This window comes from Besnoitia besnoiti, chromosome VI, assembly GCF_002563875.1.
Source record: "Besnoitia besnoiti strain Bb-Ger1 chromosome VI, whole genome shotgun sequence".
In the NCBI taxonomy this organism is placed as follows: Eukaryota; Apicomplexa; class Conoidasida; order Eucoccidiorida; family Sarcocystidae; genus Besnoitia; species Besnoitia besnoiti.
This window is the reverse complement of record NC_042361.1, coordinates 1,244,458-1,259,266: the sequence shown is the minus strand read 5'-3', so window position 1 is coordinate 1,259,266 and position 14,809 is coordinate 1,244,458. Positions and strand designations below refer to the sequence as shown.

The following is a 14,809-nucleotide window of genomic DNA, read 5'->3' as shown; positions in this document are numbered from 1 at the left end:
TTCACTCTGGGACTCTCGAAGAAATCAACGGACATTGGTCGGCGCCCTGAGCAAGGGCTGCTTGAAAGGGAACGCGAGCATGCTTTTCGCCAGGCCGAGAGGGCAGGCGGCTCCCGATTACAGTCACTCAAAGGCAGAGGCAACGTGACTTCCCTTTGCATTACTAGTCAAATGCAGGGGAGGTGCTCGCTCACCTGAACGAGATGAGATCGAAGGCCGGCAGCTATTTACTTGCATGGGCATCAGACTCGCAGCGCAAATAGTTCCATCGATTCTTCGGCGGTGCGTGCCGGGCAACGGCGGACAGCGGAGTGAGCACGGTGCCTGCAGGCTGAGAAAACAATTCTTCCGGTAGTTCGCGAATGCGATAGACACGGGACACGCTTGAAATACGCATATAGTTCGTTTCTACAAGGAACCGTAAGACGGCAGTCCAGACCTGCATCTACAGCCCGATCGCCCGCCTTTCCCGCTGCTATCCGTCAACATGCTGCACGCGGAGTACGAGAGGCTTCGAGACTCAAACGAACTCCGAAAGCACAGCTGTTCCGAAAGACTGCGAAAAACGAAAGAGAATAGAGGCAAGTAGGACAAGGGAAGCTGTACTGAAGATTCTGCAAGCAGTCAGCAACTGGCACGCAAGAGGCGGCGGGCCGGTGTTAGACATCCGTTTCCACGGTTGGCATGGGAAATGTCGATCACCGAAATATCCTAGTGGTTCAGGAGGAAAGGTTGTATTTTATCGAGACGGAGAGTTTCCGAGTGGACTTCTGATCGTTCGAAGCAACCTCAGAATTTGGCCGCCCGGCACAAGCTCGCCGAGCCTGTATATTGCATGCAATCGCAAAGAAACATGTGCCGAGTCTGCGGAGAGCCTCGAACACCGGCAGCCACAACACGGCTCATCTGTAGTGTCAAGCTTGCCAACTGGCACAGCAGGGCGGTTCCTGAGGTCCTCTCACGCGGAAAATACGGCGTGCTATTCTGCGCGTTTGGCGGCATGAGGTCCCCTGTGCAGTAGTCGCAGCAGGAAGGTCGCTCGACATGTTGCAACGGTATCAGATGCTTGTCATGTATACCAGTGAAGTGACTTGAAGGATATTCCTTGTATTTCAGCGGCACAACGGTGTAGGTGGGAAGCTGGCTCTGCATTCGGTTTCGCTTCACTAAGCTGGCGGGTGAGATGAAGTACTGGTCTCGCGCAACACATACGGCACACACCGACGTCACGTCCGCACTGGACCCTGTGACTGTAGTAACATGAAACGGGGAGAGATTTGGTGTAACATCAGTGCTCAGGCGTGGAGTAGGTGCACGTTTTTTCAACTAATCATCATACCACAGAACTGACCTAAAAGCAATGAAACTGTTCGGACGCACAGGCTCTTTCGGCATGGTAAGCCGTGGTTGTGTGTCGTTCATCTACTGTTCCAACCATCTACCCAGAGTTTATGTGATAGTGTGCCACGATGCACGTCCTAAATTACCACTGCATCACGCGGAAACTGCGAGGCGGGGGAATTTTCGCCGCACGTCAGCCACGTCCTGTTTCCACTGAGTCTCGGGGTTCATGTCGTGCTGGACCTGTGGATGCGCTGGGCTCAAACATGACGGCATCATTCAATTGATACAACGCTGTATCGAAACCACGGCAAAGCCGCAATCTTGTAGTGCAGCCTCAGGAGCAGTACGGAGTCAATGCTTGGATGATCGTGCTGCTACTGTCAACTGCAGCGCGACACGCAGTTGTGAGAGCTATGGTGTGGCAAACGACGCGGAGATTTGGCCTGGTGTGCTGCGTCAGCACTGGCGGCACATCGTGGCGATGGAGCAGTGACAGCGGTCAGACCGTCTCTCTGCGTACACGTGAGGCCCCCACCTCCATCAGCAGCCTTTCGCGCCAACAGCAGACAGCGGATCTGGTAGCAGCGTCGCCGCCCATACGAAAACAGAATACGGGCCTCTTCACGTTGGCGGGGGGCCGTGGCTGTTTCAGCGGGGCAACCCGGAAACGATGTACCTTCACGACATATATATGGCCTGCCAACTCACTTGGCCACAAAAATCAGAGGTTGCGTTTGCAGGTTTACTTGACATTTCTCCCCACGGCGTGTGCTGCAATGAGGCATATACATCAAGTAACGGCTCTGCGCATATGGCAGGCCATTCGCAACCAACAGGGAACTGGCGACAGCAGAACGGAGACAAGGAAATTCTCCGGTTTCTGACAGTAGCCTCTACCCATCAGTACGTCCGAGGCACCACGATAGGTAATGCTGTGTGTGGCGAAAAGAGGTTGCGCTGAGTAGTCTGGATTACGACAGCAGCTCCCCCCCTGTCCGCAAGACGACACCCAGGCCAGCGCCCCCCATTAACGATGCTGCTACATTCATTCTTGTGTTCCACAAAACATCGTCGAAACTGCTTTCCGGAATGCGGCTATATAGCGCACCGACCATCCCGCCGCCCAGGAGTACAAGAGTAAGCCCCGCAGTTGTTGACTTCACCAGAGGGTCGTCTGCAGGTGTTATTCCGCCTTGTTCCCGTATGAGCGTCTCATAGACGAGCTCATCGTCTTGCTGCAAGACGGAAGGGTCGGTGCTCTCACCCGACCGGAAAAAGCCTTTTACCAGACGAGCCGCCTGCCACCCCAATGTAATGCCTGCGAGAAACTTCATCACAGTTGATAGATCAACCAAGTTTCGAGGCATGTTGTCTGCGCCAAGAGACCAAGACGTTCGAGCGCCTGTCTCGATCATATCACCGCCTTTGAAGAGCGCCACGGCAACACCCGCTGCTCCAAACGTTTGTACGAGCGACTTTGGCAGACTGTCTGGCTTGCCGCTCGTCAACTCTGTTTCCTCCCGGTCTACATCCTGCGTTCCACCCCTCTTTCTTCTCTCCGAGGGTGCTGGCGAACAGCCTACCAGAGCGCCTAGCCGCGAGCCGAGGCCTAGGCCGCAGCCACAGAAGCTCAGTGCCGTCAGGGCTCCTGTTGCAATCAAAACACGCGACATTTGGCAAAAACCAAAAAACGGAACGACTGCACAACGGAGTCGGTAAACTTGCAGGACATTCCCACCGGGGTGCTAATTTAGTCTTTTTCTCTGTTGTAGATTGACCCGTTGAGTCGGTGGCTGTGTGGCGAGCCAAAAATAGGCGGCATGCAGACCGGCCGTCGCGAGTACAACGGAAAGGCAAGATATCCGAGAGAAACCAGGGCTTTTTTCGATTTTCCACTGTGCAGTCCCTGAAGATAGTCCACCTGCAGAACTCCGTGGACCAAGGTGCGCAACCATCTAGCCAGCATGCCCTTTTGCGAAGGTCAGGCCTTCGAGCTTGCAGACCGCCGGAAAGCAGGCAGCCACACAGCGCCAGCACGTGGGAAGCACAGCCCGAATGCTAATGCTCTTCGGAAAAATCGCACACGTGTTGACCTAGTCATAGCTGCTGTTGACCTGTCGGCCCCGATCTACGTCTTGTTACTTACCCGTCACGACGAACAGACCTGTATCATTCCCTCTGGTAACTCCGGGGTGTTCAATCAGTTATACGGATCTGGTACCAGCAGACGGAAACGGGGAAAGCAACACAGGAACGGACCTGCTTGCGCACAACCGAAGAAGCACAACCGTGTTGACGGTGTCCAAATTGATATTCGTGCAAAACGGGCGTTATCAACGTGGTTTTGGGGCTGCTATATTACCTACCGTACGACACAGACGAGTGGCTTGTGATCCCCTTGCCCTCGCCCGTAGGGCATTCCCTTCATCCACTGACCATAGTGAGAACGTGAGGCACTACCTGGTCCTCACCATGAGGGAGTTTCGAGGAAAAACTACCCCGAAGGATGCGCCGTGTATCTTTGACACGGGAAGCCACCACACACGTCGGGCGATCTGGGTGAGAGGCTTCGCGTTTCACAGGAGGCGTGGCCGTCAGGACCGTGGGCATTTGTATGGTATCTTCAGCTAGCACGGACACTGGCTTACCTTCCACTTCGAGCTGGTCTACTGCTTCATGGAAGCCTCTGCGCAAAACGGTGGACGATTCTGTGCTGAGTTATTTGAATGCCCGCGTCCCGCATCCTTTCACACGGCATCCGAAAGACGTTCTAGATCCTCACACCCGTGAGAGCTCCATGAAGACTGCCCCTTCGAAATCGACTGCCTAACTTCGCAACGCATATACATAAAGCTAAGCCTGTTACCCGTACGGTGTGACAGCGAACAAAACGGACGTGTAGCATTGCGCTTTTGTCTTAAGGTGTCTGCAGTCCACGAGTGCTCCCTCCTCAGGCGTGCCACCGTGGTGTGCCACGCCCGTTCCACGAGTTCGCGTGTTTATATCCGGTTCTCTTTTGGCACGGAACGAAAAACGTTTGAGCTGGAAGCGTGTTTCCAATTCGCGGGACGCAGCGCAGTCACCTGCAAGAGACAAGCACCGTAAACACCACCATGTGCATGCCCGGCCCAATGGCTACTACATGCACGCCCCTTCCAGAACTTGTAACCGGGGCCGCGCCATAGCGAGAGACCGCGCTTACACTGCCCTCTCCCAAAAAAAACTTTCAAAATAAAGCCGCGCGATAGCAACCAACCTACGCAGGCTAGTTTCACCTGCTCGTCGAGGAAAGCGCGGCGAGCTTCGTCGCCCGCCGCTGCACGGTGTCGCCGCCGCGGTTGAGGCCGTCCACTGCTGGCTTGCCTTCGTTTTGTCGCAGCAAAGAAGCTTTGCTGTCTCTGTCCGATCTCGTCGCGTCTTTGACTCAAGTGTTCGCGTTCCTCCAGTGTCTAGTCTCAGCATCTGTCATACGTCGCTCTCCGACTCGCTCAGGACTTGTGCATTACACCCGGCGCGTGAAACTGAGCGAAACAGACGCTTTCTTCCGCAGCGGCCCTCGGTAACGACTCGGCCGGCAAAGCCCCGTCTCTCGAGATCCAGTCGTTCCCTAATTGAGGAGTCATCATCTCTCTCTTGCGCAAGCAGCGCCCGCCGAGCTCCTGGGCTGCGGAGGCGGGCAGCGGGATGATGCGCTGCTGATAGCGTTCTGCGAGCTAGTCGCGCGTTTTTTGCCGTGAAAAAAGCCTGTGCGTCAGACCGCTGGATAGAGACGGCTAGCATATGAATCCGTCATCGGAGTTCGCCTCGGATCCATGAGCGACCGGCCTACGCGATCTGGTGGTGTGCGTATCAGTTCGCCCGGTCACACACTGCTGGAATCGTTGGTTCATTCTTGTGTATCTTGGTTCTGCTGTGCTCGAGTCGCTGCCACGAGCTTGATTCTGAGGGACTGTGTTGTCGTAGTGTTGCTTCGGTGATATCGTAGTTGACTGCGCCTGAGCTCGCTTCTTTGTAAGCAGCGCCAGAGAGTGCCTCTGCGGCAGCCCCGACGCCGTCGCCTCTGCGTGCGGTTTAGGGTCACGTGCGGTTTGATTAAGCTCTTTCGTTGCTTCTTCGTGCAAGGCTGCGAGTCTCCAGTTCGTTTTCAAAGCAAACGCTCTCCTCTTCGATTGCCGGCGTCGGGAGTCTCCCTGGCTCGCTCGCATTCGCGTTTTCTGCGATCCCGCTTGTGCCGCGTGTTCATTGCCCGAAGTGACAGGGAGTGCGTCTCCACCACCCCCCTGCCGTGCCCCCTCCTCCTCCTCGCGACGCGTAGCATTTTGCTCAGACTGGAAACCCTTTTTTTGGTTCAAAATGGTGTCGTCGCCATCGAAGAGAGAGGCCAACCGCAAAGGGAGCATGCACAAGCAGCTCTTCTGCACAGCGCCGAACTCCTCCGCGACCTCTGCGCCAGTCGTCCTGCCGATCGGTCACCGGCTGGTGATGGCGGCGAAAACGTCGATGAGTGCGCTGAACCAAGATCTGCGCATTCCCTCAGAGGCCCACGAGCTCGAGCGCTTCAGCTGGTGGAAGTGCCTCGCGCACCCTGAGGAGGCTGCTGACGGCCTCATCGTGGTAAGAAGTCGCAAAGCAACAGATGACGCATACGTCCATATTCTAATATGTATACTTATATACGTATATTTCATAGTTTTATGATGTATGGTTGAAGTCCACAAGCCATGCGTTCACAGCGCGTGCCCTCGGTATGACTGGGGAAGTGATATTCCCGCCTATTACCTCCTCAACGGATACGCTTCTCTGCATATAGATACACATGTATCCGTTTGTGGGTCCGTGTCACATGACCCCGAGTGCGAGGTTGTGCGTCAGCGGCCGGCGATACGGCCGCTGACGCGCGATACGCCGCAGCCAATCGCGTGTTTCTGTGAACTTTGTTTTTTCGCTCTCGGTACACGCATGTGTGCGTTTTTTAGGAGGGCTACGGCCGCCTGCAGATTCTCCTCGCTTACCTGCTCCCAGAAGTGACCGACGTCGCCGAAGAGGGCATTGACGCTTCGCAGTTTATTACCACGGGCAACAAAGACGCCAAGGAGAGAGAGGAGAGCGGTCTGACTCACGTCGGCCGTCGCGACTTCACTGTCAGCAGCCTCGCACCTTCAAGAGGATACGGTGAGACCGCAGAGACGTCGATCCTGCTCATCCACGCCGGCTTATGACTCTTCTTGCGACTTTGTTCCCTCTTGCGCCTGCATTTGTGTGCACAGAGCGATAGGACTGTCTGTGGCGGCGGCGCCATGAAGCGGCGTTATGAGCGACCCTAAACCCTAGACGAGTCGCGATGAGCGACTCTTTGGTTGACGATTCGAAAGGCGAATTTTCGCTGCTTCCCTGCGTGTGTGTGTGCCACCTGCGGGCAGCAGCAGTTTTTGTTCACTCCGCAGTTTGAGCGCACACACGCGCTGATCTGCAGCGGTGAAAACCTCTTGGCCCTGCGGTGACCGTGCCGTGTTTGTTGCGCCTTTATCCTCCACTTTTTTCGCATTCGTGTGCCTCCCGAGAGGCATCTGTTGAATGTTACGTGATGCATCGCGCCGATTTGGGCTCAAACGATTGGCGGGGCTCTCGCAGTGCTGTCCTCTTGTCTGCGGTGGGGACATCGCTCATCTATGTCATGTGAACGTGTGTGTGTCCACGCCTTGTTCGCATTTTTCGCAGTTCGCGTCAGCCTCAACGGCGTGCCGGTCTACCGCAGCGGAGTTCTCAACATCTCTCCCGAAGGCCTGAACGATACCGCTGCGGTCGTGAGCGGCGAAAAGGAAGAAGCGCGCCTGCCAAACACGATTTTCAACGAACGCATTGAGGTTCAGGTACGAGTTTCCCGTTCTCGCCAAAGCGCGGGCAGCGTCTCGAGCCGCGGAGATGGGACCGAAATCCGGCAAATGTGATGAGACGCAGGTCTCGCGCCTACGTGTAGAGGGCATGGCGCGCGGTAGCTCGACAGCGAATGTGAAGCCTAGCACACACACATGCGTGGATGCGTCTATTCAGTTTTATTGCGGTATATATTTGTACATGTACGCGCCCCAAATACGTATATATGTCAGCCGGCCACGTGGGATAGGAAGACACGAGAAACGGCGTTTAGCCGTTTCCCGTGTCTACACACAGAAACGCATCTATTCCAGATTGGAATAGATGCGTTTTTGCGTGTGTTTGCGGATGCGAATAGACCTAGAGCTCTTGTCAGGAACAAATGGCATTAAAACACAAAGATTATAGCTAGGCTATTTATCGTTATCGTCACATTTTTAGTGGCTATCATCTCTGTTCAGACGATCCGCGATCCAGAACTGTATACCTGGAGAGATGTCTCCCTGTCGGCGCCACCAGGTCTGAGTGTCTGTTTCTGCCGTCATGGCAGACATGCATATTGCAACGCGCGTGTGTGCCTGTTGCTTTTTCATGCGGGACAGATTCATCAGCCCTACAGCGTTCTGCGAGTCGAACTCTTCAACCGGGACACAACGCTGGGCGTGATCGCCGACGACGACCTCCTCGGCGTTTTCGAAATACCCATTCACCTCATGCTTCCCTTCAAGGTGTATGACCTCGAGTAAGCGCGTCTCCCTCGAAGTGTGTGTCGGTCTGAGCCCATAAGTCTCGCTGACAATGAGTAGGGCCTCTGATTTAACTGCGATGCTTCGAGAAGGGAAGAGCTGCAGATTGCATCCCACTTCCGCTCGGTTTTTTCTCGCGCCTTCACTGCCACGTGGTGCTTGGTGCGCGTGGGGTGTGGGGAGACAGTTCGCGACGTCAGTTGAGGCGATGAATGTCTTATTTCGTCTGTGCTGGATGAGACATCTGTTCGCCGTCTGCGTGAAGCGCCAAGCTGCTCCTGCGCTGCGCCGATGTCGCGTGTGTAACCGTCGTGCGCGACCTGTCGCCTGACCCTTCTGAGGGGGCTGTGTCTGCGCCCTCTTTTGCCTCGCGTTGTGTGTGGCTTCACCGCGGTCCTCTGGCGTCTCTCTGTCGCTGCAGGGTGGAGTTTCCGCCTCAGTTTCTGCGCGACGAGAACGAGGAGTGGATCGCGGGGCAGGGCCTGGACTCGCCGTTCATTCTGGGAGAGAAGCGGCTGGTCTCTGCGGCGGCGACTGCGCAGCTGCTGCAGACGAAGCAGATTTTTGATGCGGACGCGGGGCTGAGCTTCGAGAGCGAGGGAGCCTCGGAGCAGAAATCCGAGGACACTCGCAAGCCTTCGTCGACTACCGGCGACGCGGCGGCCGCCCCGCCCCCTTGCAGGACCCTCGACACGCCGATGAAGACGGAGGCGCGTGCGGCTAAGGAAGAGAGCGAAGCTAAGGTCTGCGCGGGAGACATCGATCTGCTCACATGCACCATGAACGTCGCGGCGGCCGCGGCAGCCTCCGCGCCTCAGGTCGCCGGTCTGCGGTCTTCGTCCTTCACGGTGGAGTCGCGCTCCACAATCATCGACGAGTGGGAAGAAACCCCGCGCCCGCCCCTCCTCCCGGAGGGCTACTCCTGCGGTCCGCGACTTCGCTGCCTCTTCAAAATGGAAATCGTCGGGAGCATCCCCAAGGGACGGGTCGGCTCGGAGAAGTGAGCGAACCTAAACCCTGAACTGCAGGCCAGCGACGAGAGGGCGGGGAGAGGGGGGGGGGGGGCGGGGGGAAATCAGCCAGCTGCAGCGCGAGACGCGAAGCTGTGAACACCTGAAGCTGTGGAGAAGAGAGCAGAGAGGCAGCCTCGAGCGGGGATGGTAGGGCGAAGTCCGGCTGAGACAGAAGGGATAGACGGCAACGCCGTTCCTCCATCGTCGAGCGCAGATCGAGGGTCTGAGACTGTGTGGGAGACTCGTTCACGAGGCAGGATTGTGCTTGCCTGGAGACCTGGCTGAGTTCTGTTTTTCTTCTTTTTTTAATTTTGTTTTTTTAGAAAACCTGGGAGCTACGTCTCCGAGATGTGTGCGCTCGCGCTCCCCGTGATAGACTCTGCGGATGAGGCGTCTCTGCCGCCTCTCAACTTCCGCAAGCTGTGGCATGACATCAAGAGGCTCAAGTACCTCACTTGGGCTTGGTAAGCGAATGACACGCGCGCGTCTTTGGGATTTCTTTTTATCCCGCCTAAGCTGTTTGTCTTCTCTCTAATTTGACTCCGGGCTCGCGGCTTCGCAGCTTTCGGTCGCTTGATGCCGCACTTCCTCTTCTCATAAGTGAAGATATTCTTCTTCGTGTTGTTCCTCTGCTTTCAAATTCCCTTGCCTGTGGTGTGTGTATCTCTCGCATCGCACATTCTTGCGTGCCTTCTCCGTGTTATGGTATTCGCCTCATGTGAGTCTCTGAAAGCGCCGCCGCGTGACGCTCTGTCGATTGGTTCGTCACTGGGCTGCTTTCCTGTTGCACTTATGCCTTTCCTTTCTCAGTCCGGCCTTCACGCTCGCGCATTTTCCGTCTTCTCGTGACACGTTTCATGCGCATTTCGCGTGTTTCGGTGTGTTTGTACAGCGTGCTGAACAGCCTCGTTCATAGCGTCGCGGCCATTCCGGCTTGGGAGCACCCGTTCGTCTCTGGCTGCTGCCTCGCGGGCGTTCTGCTGGCGACGCTGCAGCCGCAAATGAGCTTCGCCCTTCTCTTCTTGCTGCTGGTACATTCCCACAAGCCCGACACAAGCACTACCTGCAGACGCCTCCGCACGACTCCCGCTTCATAGGCGTATATGCATTTTCACATATATATATATAGGTGCCCGTACCTATGATAGGAGACACCCACGTAATTACATATATATAGATATATATTTGTGTGTGTATTTTAGTTAGATGTTTAGAACTGCATGTGAGCCTTGAGGGGTGGCAGCGGCCGCGTTTATACCTTTTCCTCGCAAGAAGTCCCTGAGTTATTTTTGCTTTTGCCTCTGCCGTGGGTGGAGGATGGGTACGTGTTTCGTTTTGACTGAGAAGCCTCCTGGCAGGTCTGTTCGTGTACGAAACAATCGGCGTCATGCACACGAAAAAGGTAGTCTCTCTGACGTTCTGAAGAGACATGTTTTCTGTTGGAGTCAAGCTTGTCTGCTCAGAGCTGATTCCTGCGCGACTGTATTGTTCCCTCTTCGACAGTTTGGTTTTGTTTTCTTCTCAGGGCATTCTCTGCCTTATGCTATCTCTCACTCCGCTCTCGAACACGACGGAGGCGGCGATCGCAGCCGCTTCAGTTCTGTCTGATGCCAAGAGAAAACCTCCAGCGGCTGCACTCGGGCCGGACTCGAAACTGGGGCCTGCGACAGACAAAGGGAAAGAGGGCGACGCGAAGGGTGAGAATGAACACGCAGCCGGTCAATTTGTATTCATTCGTATACAGGCACATTGCCTGTACAATGTATATATGTAAGTATATTTAAATATATATATATATATGTATCTGTCGTGACTCTCTGACTGTCAAGTGTCTGATACTGGGACTGAAGTGGTGCAGGCTGGAAAAGTGATACAAGACTTCTGTACTCTTTTCCGCTCAATGTTTTTATAATTAAATGCAGCTTGTTAGTAAAGTTTTCTCTGGGGCTGCTTGCACCGCTTCGGGTCTCGCCGTTTCGTGTCTGCAGGCCGCGGGCCGTCGTCTCTGCAGGCGTTCGAAGATCAGCAGCAGTCGGATGAGGCGACGATGGAGGACTCTTTGCTGAAGTCACTTCTGAGTTCGGCTGTGCCGCAGACTCTGCATGTGCAAATCCGCCAGGCTCACGTGAGTCAACTGGCGAAGGACACATGCGACCAGCTCGGCGGCACTGAATGCGTGGGCGCGTCTCCAGAGTCTTTTCTGAGAGACAGATCAAGTTCTTTAGGATTGCAGGATACCATTCCACTAAGTTGTCTTTTAGATAAACTTTTCAAAATTATGACCTCTACAATAACGACGATTTTTCAATTAAATCACAAACAGTTTGTTATACTGATTTGTTTCTCGCTGTCCACCATGGCTTGTGCCGAGCTGCCGTGTGAGAGGTTTCCATTCCCTTTGAGGCGGAATAGCTGTCCAGCTGCAGCGCCTATCAAGCTGCAGGTCTCTGCGAGGACTGCCGCGCACGACGCATGCGCTTGGCAGAAATCTCAGCTCGAAGTGCGTCCTAGTCGTCGGTGCATCCAGGAGAGCGCTTCCGCGTCGCGGTCTGGCATGTCTTATTGATCTTTTCTTCGGTCCGTGTCTTCTGCGTCAGAAAACACTTTTGAAGGTCACGGCGGCCGTCTTGCACTTCCACGAGAAGTTGAGGAAGCGACGCGAGATGGTACGTCACGCGGGGCCGAAGCGGTGCTTGTCGGAAAAGAGAGGACGCGTCCGCCTGGAGCCTCGCTATTTGCGCGTCGTTCCCCCCCCCCCCCCCCCCCCCCCCCCCCCCCCTCGTCTGGTGCAGCGACACGTGCATAAGGATGCGCATGCAGTTTCTATATCCTAAGCGTATACTTGTATTCTGTTTTTTGCACCGTGTCTCCATCCCTGTGAACTCGGTGCGGTTGCGGGAGCGAATTCGCGAAGGCTCAGGCCCGGTTCCCCGGTTCGCGCGACTCCTCGCGTTCCATACAGCCCGTTCAGCCCGACTAGAGACGGGGCAGCAGTCTGCGTTTGAATCAGCGAGTTGCGCATACTTTTTCCATCCAGAGATAAGGACAAACACGGTTTCGGGGTGGTGTGTGCGTTTTCGTTTTTAATCCCCAGGTTGTCGGCATGCTGTGGTTGCTCTCGATTCTCTCGTTCTACCGACCGAACATCGCCGGCATGGCTCTCCGCTACGGCTGCGGCGGTGCAGGTAACCTCACTTTTTGTCAAGCTTCCCAGAGGACTCGCGCGTGTGTCCACAAAACCTCCGCATGCATACCATATGTATGCATGTGTATGTACATGTATATGTAGGTATGTATATGTATATATATATATATATATATATGCGAGTGTCGGGTGTGCTGGCGGTCCCGGCAATACAAGCGCCTGCCTGTGGAGTTGAAGCCGCATGCGGCTTGCTCCTCTGCATGCACCCGTTGTCTCGTTTACGCAGACTTTTGTCTGTGAGAGAGCGCGGCGTGCGGAGGTGGGCGGGAATGCCTCTGTGTAACACGAGGCTGCCCTTTTTTCCGGCTTTTGAGTGACTATGTTCAGCGCGTGCCGACTTTGCGGAGTCGTTCGAGTTGGCATCTCTTCGGGCCCCGCATCGTCGGTCGCCACTCGGGCTTTCGTTTTCCCCTGTCTTCCCGGTTTGTCTGGTTCGTTGTCCGCAGTGTCAAACTGCCTGACATGCTCAGGGCGCCGCGTTGTGTTTGCGGGTTTTCTCAGCGGTGCTGCTTCTGATCCACCGCATGCCGGGCCTGAGTCTCTGCCTGCGCTTCCTCCTTGTCGTCTTCGCGTACCTAAGGCTTCTGCATCAGCGTCGCACGCGACAGAATCTCGTCGCGGCGCCGTTTTCGCCTTCGGTGTGATGGGGCCACGAAGCGGCTCTTGACGCGCGCGTCTCGGTGCGTTGCGCGATTCGCTAGTCTCTTACAGTCTCGCCCGTTGTGCCGTTTGGGCGCTGCAGATCAAAATGCATCTGCGTGCGTCGCTCTGGGGTAAGGCCGCGTGCTTGCGTGGCGCAGAAATTAGTTAAGTGCCGACAGGATTGGGCGAGGGGCTCTCTGCGGCGGACGATCGCGGATTTTTAGTGCACGCGAGCGGAATAATGGTGTGTTAAGTAGTGGCAGATCGTGCTGCAGCTGGAGCTGCAGGTGCGGCGCTTCGGGTTGCGGGGGCTTCGCAAGAAAGGCGACTTCACTAGCTTCTACTTGGCGTCTCCTCTCGACATACGCGCGCGTGCCACACGAAACGCGAAGCGCCGCTCGGGATGCAGGACGCCTCACGCACGGGGGGCTGTGAGGCGAAAAAGTGATGGCACGTTGCGTTTGGCGTCGGCGAAGTGTGGCGTTGACGTTTTGGCTGTTTCGTGTTGAGTGGGATGACTGTAATTCGCTGTACGCATGCAATCGCGATGACCGAGGCAGACAGAGCTGCGTCACGCATTTGTGTGGAACGGGAGAGGAACGCAGGGAACATGCTCGAATCTCGCGTCACGAAATCGCAAGTTGACGCTGCGACCCGTTCAGGCGCCTTTTGTGTTCGTTCATGTCTGCGTTCTTCATGTCTGACTCGCCTCGCTTGGGGCACGGCCCAGGGGGCGGAGGCGTAGTGTGAAGGGAGCAGAAGAGTTGTTTTTCGTGGAGTCATGCGCCGCCCTTTGTTGCGTGGACTTCTGAACGGCAGCGCACTGGCGCCTAGGGAACACACGCACGCGAGATTCCGTGTGTCGGTGGCGTACCGAACCCGGCCTCTGTGTCTGAATCGCGCAGGCCGCCCTGCATGCGGCGAGCCACGCGAAATGTTTTTGTGTTTGTCGCGCGCGGGCTCCGGCCTACACTCTCGCTTTCTCGCTGAGGCCGAGCTGGCTGAATCGCATGAAAAGCGTACACGCCGGCAGGCAAGAAAGAAGACAGGGGCAGTGGACACGCGTATGAGGGGTCGGTCTCTAGCTGCAAGAAGCCTTCTGTGCTAGAGCGGATGAACACGGCAGATCCCGTCGCGCATCTCCATTCAACCGATGCGGCCATAATATGATTTAGAGGTAGAATGCAATTCATATTCACATGTAGCTAGAGTAGCCACGCGGGTGTTGGCGCAGTTTTCAGATGGGACTTAGGATTTGAGAGAGGTGCCTTGAGTCTAGAGACGCACACGTGGAGTCACAGATCTGAGGCAGATCCTGCTTCGCTAGCCCATACTCCAAGTGGGCATCGACGCACTACACTTTTCTTTAAGAAACTCGGCAAAGCAATTCTGTAACTTATGAAAAGAGCAGCGCCGACAGTCTCGCGAATCAGCTAGATGGAGAGACATCGAGCGGCTGGCGATTAACGAGAGCGAACAGCGGCCGCCCTGACGTCGCACTCAGTTGTACGCGAGACGAAAGGCCGGCGGCAGCCAGAGTAGCTTCCCGAATCGTCACGTTCGAGGTATGCAGAAAACTTTAGACCCGGCCGGGTCTCTGGCGACAGCAGATGCTTTCTTGCGTGGGCGTCATCACGAAGTTGCAACTAAGGACAACGCCCGCGGCATGTGTTCAGTACAGACTTCCTCCCTTCAGCATATATATATATATATATATATGGATATATATATATAAACGCACATATATATACGCATATAAATAAATATATGCGACCGACATGCAGAGACGCATACACGCGGAAAGTCTGCTTCTTCACACTTGTGGAGTGTTTAATGCGTGGACTCCGCGTCTTGAGGCACAGAAAGAAGCCCAAAGAACACAATTTTCGCTTCTCTACGTAGGCAGCCAACACTCAAGTGGTCGTGCTGCGCTGTCTCGCGTAGACCGTCAGAGGAATATGTGAATTCCATGCCAGCTCGCATGC

At 55.4% G+C, this 14,809-nt stretch overlaps 2 protein-coding genes across 2 annotated transcripts; one reads left to right on the top strand and one right to left on the bottom strand.

Moving 5' to 3' along the window:
* Positions 1-2,315: 2,315 nt before the first annotated feature.
* Positions 2,316-3,017, bottom strand: BESB_065990 (uncharacterized protein; the record flags this gene model as incomplete). The annotated part of the gene is made up of 1 exon (XM_029364992.1): positions 2,316-3,017. The coding sequence occupies one exon, from the start codon at positions 3,015-3,017 to the stop codon at positions 2,316-2,318; it is 702 nt and encodes a 233-aa protein (XP_029218575.1).
* A 2,680-nt stretch (positions 3,018-5,697) lies between these two features.
* BESB_065980 (uncharacterized protein) lies at positions 5,698-12,826 on the top strand (the record flags this gene model as incomplete). Its single annotated transcript, XM_029364991.1, has 12 exons — positions 5,698-5,958; positions 6,321-6,516; positions 7,063-7,214; positions 7,821-7,960; positions 8,386-8,964; positions 9,301-9,441; positions 9,870-10,008; positions 10,503-10,674; positions 10,966-11,102; positions 11,575-11,643; positions 12,072-12,162; positions 12,684-12,826. The coding sequence occupies 12 exons, from the start codon at positions 5,698-5,700 to the stop codon at positions 12,824-12,826; spliced, it is 2,220 nt and encodes a 739-aa protein (XP_029218574.1).
* Positions 12,827-14,809: the final 1,983 nt, after the last annotated feature.